This window comes from Odontomachus brunneus, unplaced genomic scaffold (assembly GCF_010583005.1).
Source record: "Odontomachus brunneus isolate Ranch 3 - 2012 unplaced genomic scaffold, Obru_v1 Obru_scaffold_183, whole genome shotgun sequence".
NCBI lineage: Eukaryota > Metazoa > Arthropoda > Insecta > Hymenoptera > Formicidae > Odontomachus > Odontomachus brunneus.
Window position 1 is genome coordinate 78,458 of NW_022639633.1, and position 19,542 is coordinate 97,999.

General features: G+C 37.2%; 1 protein-coding gene across 1 annotated transcript; it reads right to left on the reverse strand.

Moving 5' to 3' along the window:
- Window positions 1–868: 868 nt before the first annotated feature.
- Window positions 869–18,853, reverse strand: LOC116851654 (zinc finger protein 768). The gene is made up of 6 exons (XM_032831293.1): window positions 18,422–18,853; window positions 16,967–17,125; window positions 6,703–6,944; window positions 6,064–6,353; window positions 5,642–5,903; window positions 869–5,536 (listed from the first exon to the last, which is right to left on the reverse strand). Exons 1-6 carry the CDS (start codon window positions 18,560–18,562, stop codon window positions 5,254–5,256), a joined length of 1,377 nt encoding a protein of 458 aa, XP_032687184.1. The 5' UTR covers window positions 18,563–18,853; the 3' UTR covers window positions 869–5,253.
- Window positions 18,854–19,542: the final 689 nt, after the last annotated feature.

Genomic DNA, 19,542 nt, shown 5'->3' on the forward strand with positions numbered 1-19,542 from the left:
ATTTATTGTGACTGTCAAAGGAAAAGGATATTTCACAGCAGTGGCGTAGCCAGAAAAGTTTCGGTTGGGGTTGTACTTTTTTTGACGATCATAAAAAGGTCATTCGAAAAAATTTTTCTCACACTTAGCGTAACCCAGAAAATTAATTTCAGGGAGGGGGGCTGCAGTCCCTTCAGCCCCCCCCCCCTCCCCCCTGGCTACGCCACTGCTTCACAGAGCATTTTTTACTCTATGATTTTATACTCAAGCGATCTTTTTATGAAAGTGTTCTTTCATAAATATCTTTTTATTTGAATTTTACGTACGTGTTTTCTCGCTTCTGACGTAGTCAATCCACAGTTCCGCAGCGAAGCACCAAAAGCAGCCTTTAGTTGCATCATGAAACGAGTTTTGTAAGAATCTTGCACCATATATACTAGTGAACTATTATCCAACTATTTGTTTATCCAACAATTAGAAAAAGATTGACTATTCAAGAGCTCAGATATTCGTAACTAACGTGGATACTTTACACGTATTTCTATTTTTAATATCTTCTAAACTACATGTGAAATTTTAATGAACATCTATGATATTAAAAGCTAATATATAAACATTATGCAGAAATACACAAATTTCAGAATTATCGAATATTTTATTTTTAAAATGCAGCGATGGAAAGTTCGTAATTTATAGTAATTCTGGAAATATATGTACAAATAAAATACTGATATGTAAAATATAATTACGTATAATATTAAATTATATATAATAGATGTATAGAAACATATCATTTTGTTTGATAAATAGTAATTTTATAAGTAGCTATCTTAAGATGCTCCACTGAAAATATGACACTTAGCGATTTAATACAGGAATAATTGCGATATTTTCATTTTGGTCATCTTTTATTTATAAAGGTATATTGAGTATACATTCTGTTCCATAATTATGGCAGTAATATACTGTGACTCTGATTAGCTGCGCGTGACATCAACAGTATAAAAGTAGTCTAAAACAGCTGCTATAGAGGCAGTGGCATCAAACATTCACTCCTCGTAACGGAAGAACGAAAAGAATCAAATGTACGCCGTCTTACCTATACGTCTAACTTATTCCAATATTTTATTTATGCCGGTGTGCCTCCCTACACGTGAATTCAAACGATGACGATGGTGTGGATAAGTCCCAGAGAAAAGGCACTATACGTCTATTCTTCCGAATCTTCAGCGCGCGAGAGCGCGTCACATCACCGCCACGAAAATCAGCGTTTGACTCGGACGCGCGACGTTTTCTTTTTCTTTCTATTCTTTTCCCTTTCTGTACAAAAATTTCCTCGAGAAAAACAAATCCAAGTCGAGAGAGCACAGCGCGAACCAACGCACATCGTCACGGAACGACAAGCGTGGCTCTCACTCCCGCTAGCTCGGAGACGCACTCCAATGCTCTCCACAAAACTCTACCAACGATAGGCTTAATCATGATTGATTAGCAAGTGAGTGTAGACTATCCTCCTAAACTGCGAGCATCGGTTAACTCCAAAGGCATTGATTCGAATTTGATTGCACTTTTGTATCAATATGCACACACCAACTACCACGCACACGATACAGACAAACGATACAAATGTCGCAAAGTAAAATCGGCCTGGCACCAAGCGCACGAGACTATTCTACTAATCTCACTACGTTAAAGGGATGTAAGTTTAGGTAAAAAACTCGAAATGTCCCCGTAATTAGTCAGGCGCACGGTAGTCTAAAGACAGTCGCTATTGTCGCGGTGATTATTTCTATGACGTAGTTGTAAATGTTACACAAAATATACGCTCAGCATTAGGCTCCGACTTTTCTTTCTTTTTTCTTTTTCTCTATTTTTTTCCCTCTTTTGATTCGCATCACGCAGGCACGGTCGTCCTAAAAGCGATCGTTGAATGGAAAACAACCCGGAAGCGGTTTTGTACGTGGGGCAGGAGGCACGGCAGTCTCGCATCCTTAGCGCGTTTTTTATTGATTAATCTTATAGGATACTACTTCCTAGGTAGACGAGAAAAAGTTTAAGCGCCGTAACAAGCGGATCCCATCGGACTTTTTTCTTCTTCTGGAAGATTTGTTCACAATGCAAATTCACATTTAAAGACGCCTGAATGTATGTCGATACGCTGACGCACGTATTCGGCTTCCGAAACGAAACTCGAACGATTATTGTCGCTAAGTTCCTGTTGCGATGGTGAATATATATGTATATCTATATTTTTTCACGTTCCTTATATAACGATGAAATTGTCTCCTCATTCATACACAATCGCGAAACTCGTTATCTAAAATTGAGATAAAATATATGGGAGCAAAGTTCGAAAAAGTGGGAGCTTTCTTCGTGTCTCATCACACAGTATTAGTGTTTACATATGCATAATCTCATAAGTAATTCATATTCAATTATGACCGTTTGAAAAACACATTCTCGTACATGAAATAATTAGATAAAAACGTGGATTCCTGACTAAATATATGTAGTTCATTACACTTCAGGTAACAAGGATAATAGTAACAATAAAAGATAAGCACGTCAAGATCAGAAAAAAACAGCAATAAACAATCTCCTATTCGCACTAAAGCCGATTAATAATACAATAGTTCTGAACGTCATTTTTGTTTCGGATATCGTATAAAAGACGTTGAAGAAAGAGGTATACTAGCTTCAAAGAATGCTCCGAATATTTTTCCCTTTTCGCTCATAATTAAAGCATTTGCCGCTTTAAGGAGATTCTAACGCTATTTCCAAATCAACTAATATTTTATTAATAAAATTATTTAAAATAATTAAGATAATTTTGCAACAACATTAGTGAGATAACATTCGTGAATGTTATAATATTGTTATCATTTTTTTTTAAGTTACCAAGTTTTAAGTGATAAGATAAAAATTGTGTTTTCATTGATGTCAATACCAATTGTAAGAAAAAACATATGGATATAAAATGTATTCGTTAGTTTATTTGATAAATGATCAGTTTAATTTGAATTAGAAATGCAAAGATATATTAAAATGAATAATAAATATAGAAATGACATTTGAAGTTATGTCAAATCTAACGCTAACTTATCATATATGTTATGTTGGAATGTTTCCTTATATGTTGTCAATTTCATGAATATGTTCATCGAGAAAAATCGAATTTTTTCTTCAATTTAACAATAATTTGTATGGCCACTAAAATATGTTTAAATATTCATCTTATTACTGAGAAAGTTTGTTAAATTTCTATAATATGTCAAATTAGAATAAATCTATCGTATTCATATATGTCAAATTAAAATAAATTTGTTGTATTATGAGGTTCTAAAACATATTTGCACAATATAAAAATCTAAAAAATAATATAGAAAAGATTATGCGAATTTGTTTTCCATTATTAATGTATTAAACAAAATTAAACAAAATTAACTTTTGTACTATATATGTATTATAGATATTTATCTTTTATTTAGTTAAACGCTAGAACCTCCTTAGGTTATTTTTAGCACAAGCTTCGTTTTTTACGAATTGCATGACTTTCCGCAAATACTTATGCTATACCATAGCGGCAATCTAAGTTTGGTATACAAACGGACAATGCATTCAAAACACACTGGCCCATATTCTGAACCTTCTTTTATCGACAAAAGTGCCTTGAATATAGCTTCTCAACCAATCAGGTGACTCTTAAGACTTTTTTAAAAGCCTTAAACCTTTTTTATAGACAATAGAGGATCGAGAATATAGGCCACTGTCTTTGGAAAATAATAAAGTTTTGACCAAATAACCGTATGAGACGTTAAAGCGTCTCAACATATACAGATGAATTGTCAATATTTGACATAAACTGAATTTAAACAAACTTAATATAAAATATGATTAATTTGTTTTAAAACAAATTAATACATATCGATTAATCAATTAATTGTACATATTAATAATTGACATGAATCTAAAGATGAAACAACATAAATTATGTGTCAATACGAATCAAACGCGAAGTTATAAATGCTTAATGTGATAAATATATAAACACATTCTTTACAGGTTAAAAATGATTTTAATATAAACCGAATATCGAAATGCTCATGTTCACTGTATCACCTGTATCATTATCTCGTACTTGAATTACATTAACACATGGAATTCTAATTTACTCAATCTTAATATTCGATCTTGTTATCTCTCTCATATAATTTCGATACATGTTTGTTCCAAGAAACGATAGCATCGAAATAATAAATTCTCTAAATAATAACGTTACAATGCGTTGACCAAACATACAGACATATGCATGTAAAAAATATAATAGCATTGAGAACAAACTTTTACGTCAGAGATACTACTGGTATCTACAAATAACGGGAAGCTAGCTATGTAGGAACGTTTACTACTAAGTAATTGTTTTTAAATACTGACGCAATAGTGCACTCTATTACCATATCGCGTCAGTACTTAAATTTCGTTTTCTTGATAACGTAGGTTTTACATCACCTTACGATACACAGTAGTATTCTCGAAATTAATAGCTTCATAAAATGTCGTCCATGATATGTCCAGTGTGTTATAATGTGGATAAATTACTATTTTTGTAATATTAGTTATATGAAGTAAGATAATCAAAACATACTTCATTGAAAAGTAACATAATTGTTTAATTCAAACTGTATTATATCATATATTTAAAATGAAAAGTTTAGTTAAAATTCGAATAACACAATATTTTTGTTGTACAGTTCGAATCAAGGTTCCAGAAAACGATTGCATTCGTGCAAATTTACAAACTAATAATTTTATACGAATATCAACTATTAAAACGATTAATAATTTGATACGAATATCAACTGTTAAAACGTTTAAATAAATTGCTGTTGTACAGCGAGTGCTGTATAACAAAACTAAGTTGTTATTTCATGCAACAGTTATTATTACAAATTCACTAATAAAAGGCTTCTAATAGAAATTTTATAAAATACTCTTACAAACATAAAAGAATCATATAAAAGAATCAATGTTGCATAGTTACACTGTATATTATATATAGAAATTGTTACTTGGGTAAACGAATAACATGTCGGTTCACTCATCTTCGCGTTGCTGATCGTACTACTGTGTATCTGTTATCGACAAATCAGTATATATCATTACAATCACAAAACCCATGACATCCTAATGTGAAAGGTCTGGTCGAGATGGAGCAGAGAACTTGTACTATGGTAAGACACGGATCGACGGTACGTAATGGCAGGAGGAGTAATTCTAGCTGCATATGCCATTGGGATTAACGAGTCCACGGGACATGAGATCGCCTCCCGCTGGATCGCTGCCTTGTTTACCGTTCGCGCCACCTTGCTGTTGTGGCGCTGCTTGCGACACTCCAAAGTGCGTGCGCACGTGGAACATGAATTCGGTCTTGTCCGTGAAGTCGGTACGGCACACTAAACAAAAGTGCCTCTCAGAAGAATAGGGCTGTGGTGGCGGCGCAGATCCAGTGAAATAATGAGCGGCGTGCTGTGGTGGCGCGGACACATCTAGATGTGATCTGCAATCGAATTGCATTGTTAAAAAAAAAACATTAATGCATTTGTATTGCAAACGTTAAATAAAATCATTGATATCTTCGCGTTGGAAATGAAGCGGCACTAACCGAGCATGTTGCATCCACTCTTCTCTGCTGGAAAGCGATCGCCCGCATACATCACAGGCCAAATTAACTGGCTCTTCCTTCGGTTTATGAATAGTATCCTGACGAGGTGGCGCTTGTTGCTGCTGCTGTGGTTGTTGCTGCTGCTGTTGATGCTGTTGATTGGAGCTGGGTGCAGTAGGCGTCGATAGAGGTGTAGCGCCGGGTCTGTGTCTAAGTTTGTTCATGTGAATGACCAATTTATCTCGACGTGAAAATGCTTTTCCTGCAACAAACATTGTATTGGTTGGTTTGGTTTTGGAGCGATTGTCCGTGATACGTTGTTTGTTTTACTATCCACTTTGGACACTAAACGTTATTGCTAAGATTGCCATGATATGAGATTATTAGAGTATCGTTTAACATTAGACAAGTTTCGTACTTACCGCACACTTCACAAGTATATGGTTTTTCCCCAGTGTGTATACGCATATGTATGACGAGTTTATCTTTACGTGCGAGTCCTTTTCCACACACAGTACAAGCAAATGCTTTTGTCGTAGATTCGCCTGTGTTAGTTGCTTTTGAAACGGAACCTGGCCGAACCTGTACATTGTTTGTTGTTCGTAAGGGCTGATTTACCACTGGGGCTCTACTTGCAAACTGCGGCTCAGTTGCGCTAGGAAACGTCGGCATCACACCACCGGGACGCATCGCGGCAGTATAATCTGGTGACCTAAAATATAAGATATAATAGTTTAATGGACTATCCTCTGCTTGACAATTAGTGCACAAATATAATATATATCTTCCAACGAAAAACGATCAATCGCATAACTTTGAAAAACAGCGGATGTTCATCTTAAGAACATTACAGGAAGTGATTTTGAATAAGTGTAGAATTTTTTTCTTTTTTTTTGATTTGTGCGAACGCTTTCGAAAGATAGAACCGTTTTCAGCTACGAAAGATTATTCTTACAGAAGGAAATACCAAAGAAGCACAGTACGGAACACGATGACGAACTATTACTGCTTTCCCGGCTATCACGATAGTAACAATTAAACATTTTGTGTATTTTACACACCACGTGCCGATGGAACGTAGTACTCGCACTCCGTCATCATAACCAAGTCCGTCGTCTGGCAAAGTAAACGTAGGGTTCGAAGGTTGCGGGGCCGTCGGCGGTCCAGGTCCAGTTAACCTCGCTTGTGCGGCCTGTTGGGCCATGTGCTGCTGCAATGCTGCGTGCGCCGCAGCGTGAGCTTCCACATAGGACGAGCGTTGCTGTTGTTGCCCGTTGTTTGACATTTTGTCTTTGTCTGTGCCCTAAATTCAGAATCACTTACAGTCTCTTCCAGTAGAACTCTTGATTGATTGATGACATCAGAAGCGAGAAAACACGTGTCCAAAACTCTAATAAAAAAATATTTACATAAAAAAACACTTTAGATCACTTGAGCATATTTGTAGAATACTCCGTAAGCTATCCTTTTCTCTTGACAGTCAATAAATAATCGTCAGTAAATTAACAGAACAAAATTATGAAAAAATGTACTTTAAAGAGAGAGAGGAAGGTTTCATCTCACTTTAATTTCAAGATTATTGACTGTCAAGGAGAAGAAATAGTTTTCCGGGCAAGTATGTTCAAACGATCTCTGTTTTTTCATTAAAATATTGTTATTTGAAAATAGCGCATAAGAATTTTTAGTGTATCATTTCTCGTTTTTGACATCACAACATATCACGACTAATACTACGACTAGTATTCAGGAGCCTTATTGCGCGATAATAATTCCTTTAACACGTTGTCACGTTATATCGATCAACTTTGCGCAAAAACATAATTAAAAATTATATTCTATCTCATAAAAAATGAAACTCTAAATTTTATCTCCTAAATATTTGCAATTTTGTTCAAACATACTCGTTACGTCGTAACGAGAAATTAACTCTTAAAGTGAATAGGATGTAATCGAAGAGAAAATTTCGATACGTGCGTTTGACATACTGGACATTTTTATCCTCCCACAATCATATTAATATTAAAGTTATATTAGTATTTAATAGCACTAAGACATCCGTGCTAGCTCCTTATGTGCCATTAATATTTCACTATTAGTTAACTCTATTCAAGGAGTGTTCTATTATTTCGGTTTATCTTAAAAGCATCGGCAGGAAGAATATGCTATCTCTCTCTCGTACAATAACATCTCTTACGAGATCGACTCTTTCGTTCTCTCTCACCTTACATCTTAGAGAATTTATAAACATTGTGTTGCGAGATTACTGTCGAAGCCTCGGTGGCCGAATGGAAAAGCGTTCCGCCCGGAAAGTGGGGAGGTTCCAGGTTCGAGTCCTGGTGGAGACAGTTTTTTCGCAACATATATATATAAAAAGGAATCTATTTGAGTCTTCGGTTTAATGGGGGTTTTTAGGTTTTTAATTAAAATATATATTTAAAATTAGGACTCAAGAATCGGTCTAAGTATTGGAAGGTTTTGTGATTCTCCGCGTACGGTAATCGAAGAGAAAATTTCGATACGTGCGTTTTGACATACTGGACATTTTTATCCTCCCACAATCATTAATATTAAAGTTATATTAGTATTTAATAGCACTAAGACATCCGGTGAATAGGATGTGTTATTCGCGCGTGTGCGCGCGCGTTCGGGAACTTTTAATAACATTTTATTCCTCCTGATTCTGAAATTTTTAAGGCTTTATATGTGTTCCAAAAAAGTTAGCAAGGATATTTGAGGCTTACTAGTGACAAAAATTCGTCATTTACTGTTTAAATAGCAGGAACAAGTGCTTCTCGACACGAGTGATCCAACTTATTTACTTAACGTAAATTTTTTACGTAAGCAAGTGTGAAAATTTAATCTTCTTTATATATTGTTATTTCAATAATTTTTCAAGTTATTATGTTTGAGACCGTAAAATTGAGCAACCACACAGAAATAATTAACAAAGTTTTTGTGGATATATACTTCTTTTCAGATTTCTTGTGCTTTTTTCTTGTGTTTCTTACTTTTTTTCTTACTTTATGCATAAAAATGTTTTTTTATGTTATTTTCTTAAATATCACAAGAATATACTATTCTTACATGTCAAAATAATTCGACTTTTTCCAAGATACCATAACTATTTTTTTTTATTAATTAATTTTATTTCTTTATTAATTCTTTATTAATGTTAAATATAAAAAAACTCCATGTCTTTAATTTTTTAAAGAAAATAAGCAAAGTTATTATTTTTTAAAGAAAATAAGCAAAATAACTTGTTTTCGTAGGTTCTTATTCAAGAAATTATAAAAAAATCATGTACAATTTTATTTTTTAGATAACTTTATAATTTATTAGTTGAAATTCGACAGAAGCTATATGATTTTTTTCAGAATTTTTCAATAATTTTAAGTCGACGAAAAAAAAATGCGTCGGACCCTCCTATTTACTATTAAAATATATTTACTATAAAAATATAGTTCCTCCTATTTACTATTAAAAATATAGTTCCTCCTATTTACTATTAAAGTATATTTACTATAAAAATATAATTATAAGTACAAATTTTTTAGCTAAGTTCTTGCGATGGGTCTTAATTCCACCCTTTTACATCACCCTGTCTGATGCGAGAATGGCGTATCAAAGATGGTTTAACAAAGATTCGAACTTTCACAGAAGTTTCTCAGGAACTTCAACTAAAACATCCGATCAACTCCAATTTTACTTTTCAAAAAGGGTCGTTAAACAGTGATCTCTCGTTATCATAGTTATCATCTTACATCTTGTAAGACATGTATTGAATATCGTGAATAGATCGCTCTGCAAGAATAGTTCTATTAATAAAGCGATACATTTTAATTGAGACATTCTCCTCCTCTCGTAACGATCCACAAAAGCGCAAGTGCGGCTGCTTGCATCCTTCGTCTCCTCTCTTCCGGCGCTAGCGTACACTATTGCTTCATCAAGGTCTCTCAAAGGAAAGAACAATGAGGACACTTCATTATATCTATTAGGGAAGAGATTTCTATGTACACCCTAAACAAGATCAGTTTTCCCACTGTTAATGAATCTTCCTTTCACACACACACAATCGTATCCGCCGTCATGGAAAATTACTTTCTGTATGGTCGTCAATTAAAAGAAATTTAAAAGAACAACGAGTATAATTTCTATATTTGAGTGAAAACCACTAAATCAACAAACCGACAATCCAACATATTGTGAATATTAGACGCAGAACTATTGAAGCAAAAAAGAAACAACTCTTCTTTCTTGGTGACAAAAAAATATATTTAACAAAACAAATACGCTTGTGTTTAATGAACAAAGAATACAGGAATATGGTGTACAATCAAAGAGATCTTAAATATACCAGACTTTAAATAGATGCACGAAAACGCCCCATGAGACACTCTCAGAAACTTGCAATAATTCGCGTCTCGTCAAGATCCGTAACAGATACTTGTAGGATAACCGTTGAAATCTCTCTTCTTGATCTTGACGATTATCACGTGATCGTCACCATACCAATACGTATACCGGTCGTAACAACGGTCGCGGCTTTATGAGAAGTAAACATGAGCAGATACCACAGCACTCCTCGAAGAGAGCTTCCCGCAGCACAATAATGGCCGAAAAGCAGGGAACCTTCCGAGAGGAGGGACGAGAGAAAGAAGTCGTCGTGCGAGTCGATCGTTCTCATAAAAGACACGGGCGCTCGGACAACACTTCTCGGACGTGCTTACCACGCACTACGGCTCGTACGCACGCAAGAGAGCCGTTGGGCTTCGGAATTGAAGGGGTATCTTCGATCGGAGGACGACGATAAAAGATGCTTTGCGGTGAGTCCGATTGATCCAGATTTTTTCAAGTCACAGCACTGATCGCGCACGGTGGAACGGTGACGTGAGTTTCGTTCTCATTCTCGACGAGACCGAGACCTTCGCACGGGGTGCCCGACAATATCAAGGGGGTAGCTACGGCAACACGTCAAGAAGCACACTCCGGCGGGACGTTGGTCAGATATACACGATGTATCAATAAGCGCCGCCGACACACGCACGCTGCGCGTGCAGCACGTAAGGTCACGCGCTTTCGCTTTTGCTTTTTACGACGCCTCGAAGGAATCTCGCGGGTTCACGGGGCGAGAGAATCGAAGAGCCCGCGAAGCTGGCCGCCGCCGTCGCCACCGCCGATTCCCGGCGCGGGAGGATGCAAGGACAAAGAGGCGAAAAAAGCAGCCGCCAGCGCAGAGGGGATAAACGCGAGACGGCCGGGGGGTTGGGAGAGGGGCGGCGAGGGAGATGCCGGACGACGAGGGAACAAGGAAGAGGGAAAAGGAAGGCAGAATTGGGTGAAGAGGGGTAGAAAGGAGGAAGAGAGAAAGAGACGCGAGAAGAAGAGCACGCTAAGACGATGGCAGCGGGAACGGAGCGGTTCAGAAAGAAGTAAGACAGCCGGTGACACACACGCGGACGCGGAGCGGAGCGCACGGTACAAACGATACCGGAGCGGTGGTTCCCCGCGGAATGCAACGTGGCCGGCTGCAGCCTGCGTCGGAGGGTGCAACGAGGAGAGACGATCGCGCGCGCACGGCCACGCTGACGCAGAGAGGAAGAGACAGGGTCGCACGGCGAAGGCGGGGGAGCGACGACCGCGGGGCGGTCGGCCGTTGGATGTTGGAGTGACGAGGACGCGATGTAGGGAGAGAGTCGCAGAAGGGCGGGAGAGAGCACGTCTATACGTGTGTATGCACGCGCCGATGATTCGTGTGTATCGCGCGCACGAGAGGGAATCCGGGAGAAGGGACAAAGACGGACGTAGAAGCTGAGAGAAGAAAAGGACCGTGACTCGCTGGAGAATAAGCCGAGGACACACGAACGTGACGCGTTCACGATATCGCCAGGATATCCCCTCGGAATGCACCGTGCTCGGCGCGACGCACTCGGAGGTATCGACAGCGGCGGCGGGAACAGGACGTCGAAGGACTCGCGGCGGCGTAAGGGTGCTGCGTGGGGGTGTCGGCGTATCACAGACTCATACAGCACGCTGTACTCCTCTCTTTCCATTCGATCTTCTCTCTCTGTCTCTCGCCATATATGTACTCAGACTATCAGCGAGCAGTACCGGATACACACAGCGACATGGAACGCTGCTCTGTATGCGGTGCAGCGGTGGTGGCGGCGACGGCGGCGGCAGCACTCCGACCGGTGCGTCGGCCCGCTGACCTTGACACTGACATTGAGAGAGCGAGCGAGAGAGAGAGAGAGTGAGCAGGCGAGACGCTGAACAAGGGGGACAAGGGAAACCTTGCGGGCGCGCGCGCACGCGTCCGCAACACGGGAGCGTCCAGGGAGACGCCAGGGACGACGAGGACGTCGTGCAACCCTCCTCGTCGCGTCGCCCTTCGACCAGCCGCCAATATTCCGGAACGTTGATGGGGGGGAGAGAGAGAGAGACAAACAGACAGAGAGAAAGAGAGAGACAAACAGACAGAGAAAGAGAGAAAGAGATGAGAGATTCACCCACGTAACGAGGTTCCAGCGATCGGCGGGATATCCCGGGTTTCGAAACAGGTTTCTCGGAGGTGCGGGACCTGGACACACGTTACACCTGTGCCTAGAACTGCCGGATCGGTAGGAGGGAAAGGGCACCAAGAGAGGGGATCAAGCGATCCGGGAACAAGCAAAAGAGAGAGAGAGAAAGAATAACAGACTGCTAGAGAAGTGAAAGGAGACAGAGAAAGAGAGAGGAGGAGGGGTAGAGTGGAATTTATATCGTGTTGTATGACTAAGTCCTTTAGAAACATGACACACCGAGTACACGTTGCAAATTCATTCGCTTAAAAAAGTCGAAAACGAAAAGACGAATATTGCACTGAAGGATGATGACACTTCTCATGCAAGGAGTATGGTAACTTTGCATGTATTTCCTTAACAAGCGTGTAAAGCAAAACAACAGTATCATCCGCGTTTCCTTCTGACCTGAGGTAAATGCTACACAAAGACCAGGAACAAAAAGGAATAAAAAATTTAACGTGAATAATGACAAAAGGACAATAACAATTAACAACAGTCACAATAACATATATACACAAACAGTACAATAAATGGCAGTATTATGGTGTGTGTAAACTGACCAATAGATAAATTAAACTAAAGAATAAGGGAAAAAATGAATTAAAAAGTAGATATATACAGAACAAGACAAACGAAGAGAGGTAAAACGTATGGAAAGAACGTGGCAAAGTTAAGAAAGGAATAGAGAGAGGTATTACGTGACGAGAACGAGAGGAAGACGGCAGGTGGAAGGGAAATGGGTTGGTGAGACAGACAGGGGGATAGGGAACGGAGGAGGGATGCAGTCGAGACGGCGAAGAAAGGAGTATAGCGACTTTCGCTTTCTATGCGCGCAACGCGCTCGCGGTCGACGCGACGCGCCGCGCCGATCAATAGACGCCGCGACGTCGGACGTCGCGCTTTCTCTCTCCCTCTCTTCGCCCCCTTCTCTTCGTCGCGATGTCTCTCTTGCGTACGCGAGGGTGAAATTATTGAGATCGCGCGCCGCCGGGTGCAGCAGACGCGGAAGAGAGACCGAGGGGGCCGAAGCACCTCCAGCTACCGATCAGCGACGCCCTTGCACGCGTTTCCTCTTCCCCACCGTAATCCCCTCCTCCATCAGAATCCGCGGTCCCGACCCTGTTCGTCCCTGTAATTCTTGCTCGTAGCTACCACGGAGAAGGGAAACGACATGCACACTTCATAATACTGCTCGTTCCGTTGATATTCCAATGATCAGTTTTGCTATGGGCGCACATATGTGTCCGACAATGTCGTCGGGATAGATTATGGACGCACATGTGTTTGATGAGTTTTTTGGCTTGTGGAGCATTCATATTGCGTTCGACATTCGACGTACGACAAACAATAGAAGAGATTCGACATCCGATAAACAATAGAAGAATTGGTTTTCTAAAGACAAAAATGTCTTTGAATGTTGCTAAGAAACTTTAGTAAAAAAAACTCTACTATTGGATATTGTATCGTCGTACATCGGATATCGGAGGCAGTGTAAATCCTCCATTAAACTCTCGACACGAGTAACAGTTATCTATTATGTATCCATTATGTGCTTTCAATTTTTCAAGAAGTTAATTCTTCCACTGATTGACTCATATTGAGAAAAATCATTTGGTACTTGTAACTGTTATCACTATTATTATAAAGAAATAGTTATTATATGGTTATAATAGTTATTATTATATGGTTATAATAGTTATTATATTTAACTATGGTTAAGAAAATAGTTTTTTATAAAATTTTATTATAACAGTAAAAAATGATCATAATCTTATATATACACTACTATTACTATTATCATTTTCGTGTTAGAATCAAAAAGTTTTAAAAAATTTTCGGAGTAATTAAGATATAATATTAAAGATTATAAACTTCGTACATATCGTTTGTCTGTTTAAACAAGTTTAACAGCTTTATTAAGGTTTCTAAAGACAAATTATCTTATGATTCGACAACAATATCGTTTATCATATTAATTGCAATAACTGTGATGCTTTTTATGTAGGCCAAACAAGTAGACAATTAAAAACTTGGATCAAAGAACAGAGAAATCAATTATCATGCAATACTAAAGAATTACCTATTGTGTCTTTGCATAGAATTAAAAGGATATGAACTTGATTGAGAGAATGTCAGAATCTTAGACAAAGAAAGATTCTATACTAACTTTCAGGACCATGGGAAATATTTTTCCCCGATATTTTTTCTAATTTAGTAGCAAATTCATAATAACCGACAGTTTCTTTTTGGCATAATGTGAAAACGGAATGTATTTATCGCGACTTTTAAACTAGCAACATCAAAAAACCTGAGCTGTCAAAAAAAATTGGTGGCAATTGCAAATTCTTTTTGTATTTTTCATTCATTTTATATTATGGGCTTTGAGTGCATGAGTTTACGTGCTTATAGGTTTTAGGTTTATGTATTTTAAGTTTGCATGTTATGGGCTTATAGATATCAGCTTTTACGTACATCGCCATTTCGAGTTTTGATAAACAATCGTCTAAATAATTATACAAATTAATAAACAGGCCGATATAAAATATCATATATGAAATGTCATGTCATATGCTATGTGTATGCTGAATTTCAAGAAAAATAGCGTGTTACACTTGGGTAGTGTTACTTGTCAGTGCACAACAATTTAAAGTATTCTCTCCTCGTTTTGAAATTGTTTTGTTCTTACTTCGCGCTCAAACAGTTGATTTTACGCACAATTTCAGTACGTTATAGACCATTATAGCGAAAGTATGAATTAGTACTACTAAATGCTGCTGAATCACTGAATTACTGTAAACGGAAAAAGACGGAAAGAGAAAGAGAGGGAGAAAGACAAGGGTAAACGCCGGCGCGCCGCGTAAAGAGCCTGTTACAACGCATAAAACGTGAGGCTACGCTGGGCCGACGCATAAAGATGCCTTAGCGCGTTGCTCACGACGGATATTGCGGCGCGCTTTTACGAGGTCACGAAAGAAGATCGCGTTCTACGCTCTGAGAAAACAGTCCAGTTGATCGTGAATAATAGAATTGTACGGTCCGAAAATTTGTTAAAACGATAAGTTTTACCCACTCAATAAGGACGACCCAAGTTCAATTTTCCACTTCAATGATATTTTTTGTAATATTAATTGATTTGCAAGAGACAAAGAGAGAGAGGAGAAAAAATATCATTTATTAAGTGCTATGAGATTAGATCCACTCCAGCTACAAAAATAGATATACAAGCTACAAAGCTATATAGCGCTACAAAATAGATATACAAGAAAAAGCTATATTTTTTATAGCAAAATAATAGCTATAACAAAGTTGTCAGACACCCTGCATAACTATACTGTATATTTTAGAGATGTTTATCATTGTTCGATATTATCGAATATTCGATATTTTTCAGATATTAGATATGAAAGAAATCGAATAAAATTTTATGAATAGAATATCAAATATATATTTTTTAACTTTTTATAAGTTCGCGAGTATTTCTCATATTAAAGTCGATTGATTCTTTTTAGCTGAACTGTTTGAACTGGTGCACACTGATGCAATAAGTTAGAGGGAGACAAATATATTTTGTTTCATTCTAACTCATTGCATCAGTCTGCAATAGTTTCGGCAGTTCAACTAAAAAGAAACTAGAATAAAAAGGACTAGACTTTTTATTGCACCAGTGCAGCTGAAAAGAACATATCAAATATTTCATATATCGTACTTCGATGAGTTTGTTGAACATTCAAAATAAATAAACATTATAATATGATCATCATAACGTGATATGATAATAACATTATCATGAGCATAATATAATTATAAGGTTGATTTAAATATTTATTTAAACAAATTTACTCTTTCCATTGTTTTTATTTAAAATATTTATATAAAATTAAAAAAATTAGTATATTGTGTAGTTTTTTTCTAATTTTTATTCAATATTTATTCGATATATACAATATTTATTCATATATTCGATATGAATACTTTAAAGAATATCGAAAATATTAAATATCAATATTTTTGCGCGATATCGACATATCTAGTATATTTTTACACGTAGTTTTAGGACTCATACTTGTGCACTCAATGCAAAATCCTTTTGCTGCCGTGTTTGTTTACATTCAACAATTACATCATACGAAATTGGAGTGTTTTTACTCCTTTTCTCTCTTTTGTCACATTTCGTGAAGTATTTAGACCTCTTTTTAATATTACGTAACGTATAGAATTACCCCTCTCCCCTAAAATATAAATAATTTTAAGTCATAAAATACCAAATATTTTATTTTATAATTTTAATTCATAACAGTTGCGTGTTTTTAAAAGAAAAAAAAATATTTAGAAATTAACATTTTGATTATTAACGTAAAAATAAATTTAAGTATTTAAGACGTTAAAGTGACATTTATAGAGAGAGAGGAGAAGGAGAGAGAGAGAGGAGAGCTTTTACTCCTCCCTCTCCCTCATCACAGATCGTCATCATAGATTTTTCCCCCTCGTGACGTGACGTGATTGTTGAATGATCTCATACCCGCATCTGGTTCGCATCTTTTCAATTTTTTTTTAACTTGAATAGTCTCGTAGAACCTCAAGCTTTTAAATTTCGCTGAGTGACTTTATATTTTCAGTAACATTTACATACACAATTCACAACCATAGTTGCATTTTCCTTTTTATGTGTGTATATTTATGCATAAAAAAGCAAAGTTTCTCTCTGTAGTCGCCGTGCGCTCAGGATCAAAAATAGCTCGACATTAAAAGTAGGAATATCACTCACCTGATTATTCACTGCTGCAGTGAGGTGTTTTATACTATCAGCGTAATTCTTCAGCGCTGAGCTTGTAGCTATACAGGTGGCACGGAACTCAAAGAACATGTCTATCTTGTTAACACACCTTTGGCAGACATATTTTGGTAGCGCATCTTCTTTTGTTATCTGCAATTAAATAATTCCACATTTCTTTTGGGCTAAATGTAATATAAATTTTATATTCTGCAATTATATGTATGCAATTATGTTAACTCTACATTTTTTTCAAGCTTTACTTCGTGAGAGTATGATCAGTGTTTTCAATGAAATAAGACTTTCTGATTGACAATCAAAATCAGGGCTAACTCCTGGTCTACATTCATTGTATTAAAAACTTTAAAAACTAACCAATCACAATTAAATTTGAGAAAAATAATCGATTGTGATTGGTTAGTTTTTAAGGCTTAAAACTTAAATCACCTAATGTAGACTGGGAGTAATAAGAACTAAGATGACTATAGTGCAATAAATTAAACACTACCTAAAGTCAAGTATTATTTCATTGTATCCAAACATTGTATTCAAACATTGTATTCAAACATTGTATTCCAAATATTGTATTCAAACATTTCCAATATGAGCCCTTTTTAACAAAAATATTTAGAATCTGTTTTCTATTGCTGAACTGATTGCACTAGTTCTCTCTTATCTTTCTTCCACTAAGTTTTATCTGTATATCTGTCTTTTTTAAGTTCTAAAAGTGTACACTAATTCAGCAATAGAAAACAGACTCTAAGACTTAGTCACTAAGAGCCAGTTTCATCAACTCCAGTTATAGTCAAAATCTGACCGACAATATCAGGGTTTCAACTGATGGACATGAGTACTTTGTCATTCTTATTATCGATTAGAATTTTCAGTTGAAACTCTGATACAGTCAGTCAGATTTGACCGTAGCCAAAGTTAGTGAAACCGGGTCTAATAAAATTGAATTTAATCAAGTAGATAAAGTCACATTGAGAAAGTGCCAATCAAATCGTCCTATTTTATTCGTCGTAAAGTTAGGCAATAAAATAGAATGATTTAATTGGTCCGCGAAAAACAACACGACGCGTGACGCGCTAAGTGGGAACAGCCTAATGCTCGTGCCGATCGCGGCGCTATTCTATCCTTGTTTTTCATTAGATGTTAAACAAAAGTCACGTTAAGGGTTGCGTTCCAAAATTTTACTCGGTTGGTAGAATACATTTAATTGATCAATCATGATAAAGAAATCCTAGTTATCTTTGTTCTTATTGATCAATTAAATGCTATCCGTCGAGTAGAGCACTGAGAAAATAAGAAAGTCAAATATATATTGAAGCATTATAATATAGCATAGCATTGTTATTATTATTTAGGAAATCTCTTATTACATTTCGCAGAATATAACAATAAGCCGGCAAATATAACATCGTAGTCGCACTGCGAATTCATACTCACCACGGCGGGAATGCAGGAGTGTATTTTAAAGAGCAAATTCCGATGTTCACCTTCCTTGTCGAATATTTGCAATGTATGATTGCCTTTCAATGAGCAGAGCCTGCAAAGCTCATTGAAATTGAAGTCTTCGTTCATTGCCATTATCGCGCCGGTAAAATCGAGCACAGGCAATGACTGTTAGTCTGCAGATTATAGGTTATGGCGTCTTGCCGTTCGGCAATTCGTTAATCGAGGATAAGTCGAAAGGAAATTCGCAGAAAGTGAAAAAAGAGTGAACACAAATACGTATTACCAAGCCGGAAAATTTAGTAGTGTAAAATTGGGAAACGAAAATGTACAACTGCAAGAGCTGCACGCCGCCGTTTCTATCTCTTTGTCGCCGATCGCGATGCACCATATACATTGGGCACAGTGTATGTAACAACAGTAGATTTATTCTGCTAAAAAAGATGCTAGTGATGGTTTCTTGTAGGCTGCGTTCAGACTCCACACCCGGGTGTATTCTATTACTAGAATTGCTATAGTATATATAACATATACTATAGTGTTTCTAGTAATAAAGTGCACCCGCATGAAGAATCTGAACGCACCCGTGCGATCTTTATAACCAACAACTTGTAAGCCGGTATTCATATGCCCGTATTCATATGGAGGATTCATACCGCGTCCGATGTCCGACGTACTACGTCCGATATCTAATAGAAGAACAGTTTTCCAATGGAGAATTGAATTCTCTAATAGAAAGCTGTTCTCTTATTGGATATCGTACATTGGATATTGGATGCGGTATGAATCCTGCAAACAGACCTTATATTGAAGGCTTCCTTAAGTTCATCTTCAGATGCTCTACGAATCATTTTATTGGCTACAGAGCATCTGAAGATAAACTTAAGGAATCTTTAAATATAAGGCCTGACTATGAATACGGGCAGTAGACTGTGTTCCGAAATTCACTGTCAGTACTAAAATTCTATAATATACGTAACATAAACTATAGATTTTCAGTACTGGCAGTGCATTTCGGAACGCAGCTGTAGGTTGCGTTCCATTTTACGCATTATGCGCGCATTGTCTACAATATACGTAACATGAACTATAGATAAATGCGCGCATATGCGTGA

Bases quoted from the DNA above. Each gene is read 5' to 3' on its own strand.
- LOC116851654 (XM_032831293.1), bottom strand. From the start codon at position 18,562: ATGGCAATGAACGAAGACTTCAATTTCAATGAGCTTTGCAGGCTCTGC. The intron at 17,126-18,421 runs GTGAGTATGAAT...ATTTAATTGCAG, and splicing joins ACTCCTGCATTCCCGCCGTG to ATAACAAAAGAAGATGCGCT. The intron at 6,354-6,702 runs GTGTGTAAAATA...CTTATATTTTAG, and splicing joins CTACGTTCCATCGGCACGTG to GTCACCAGATTATACTGCCG.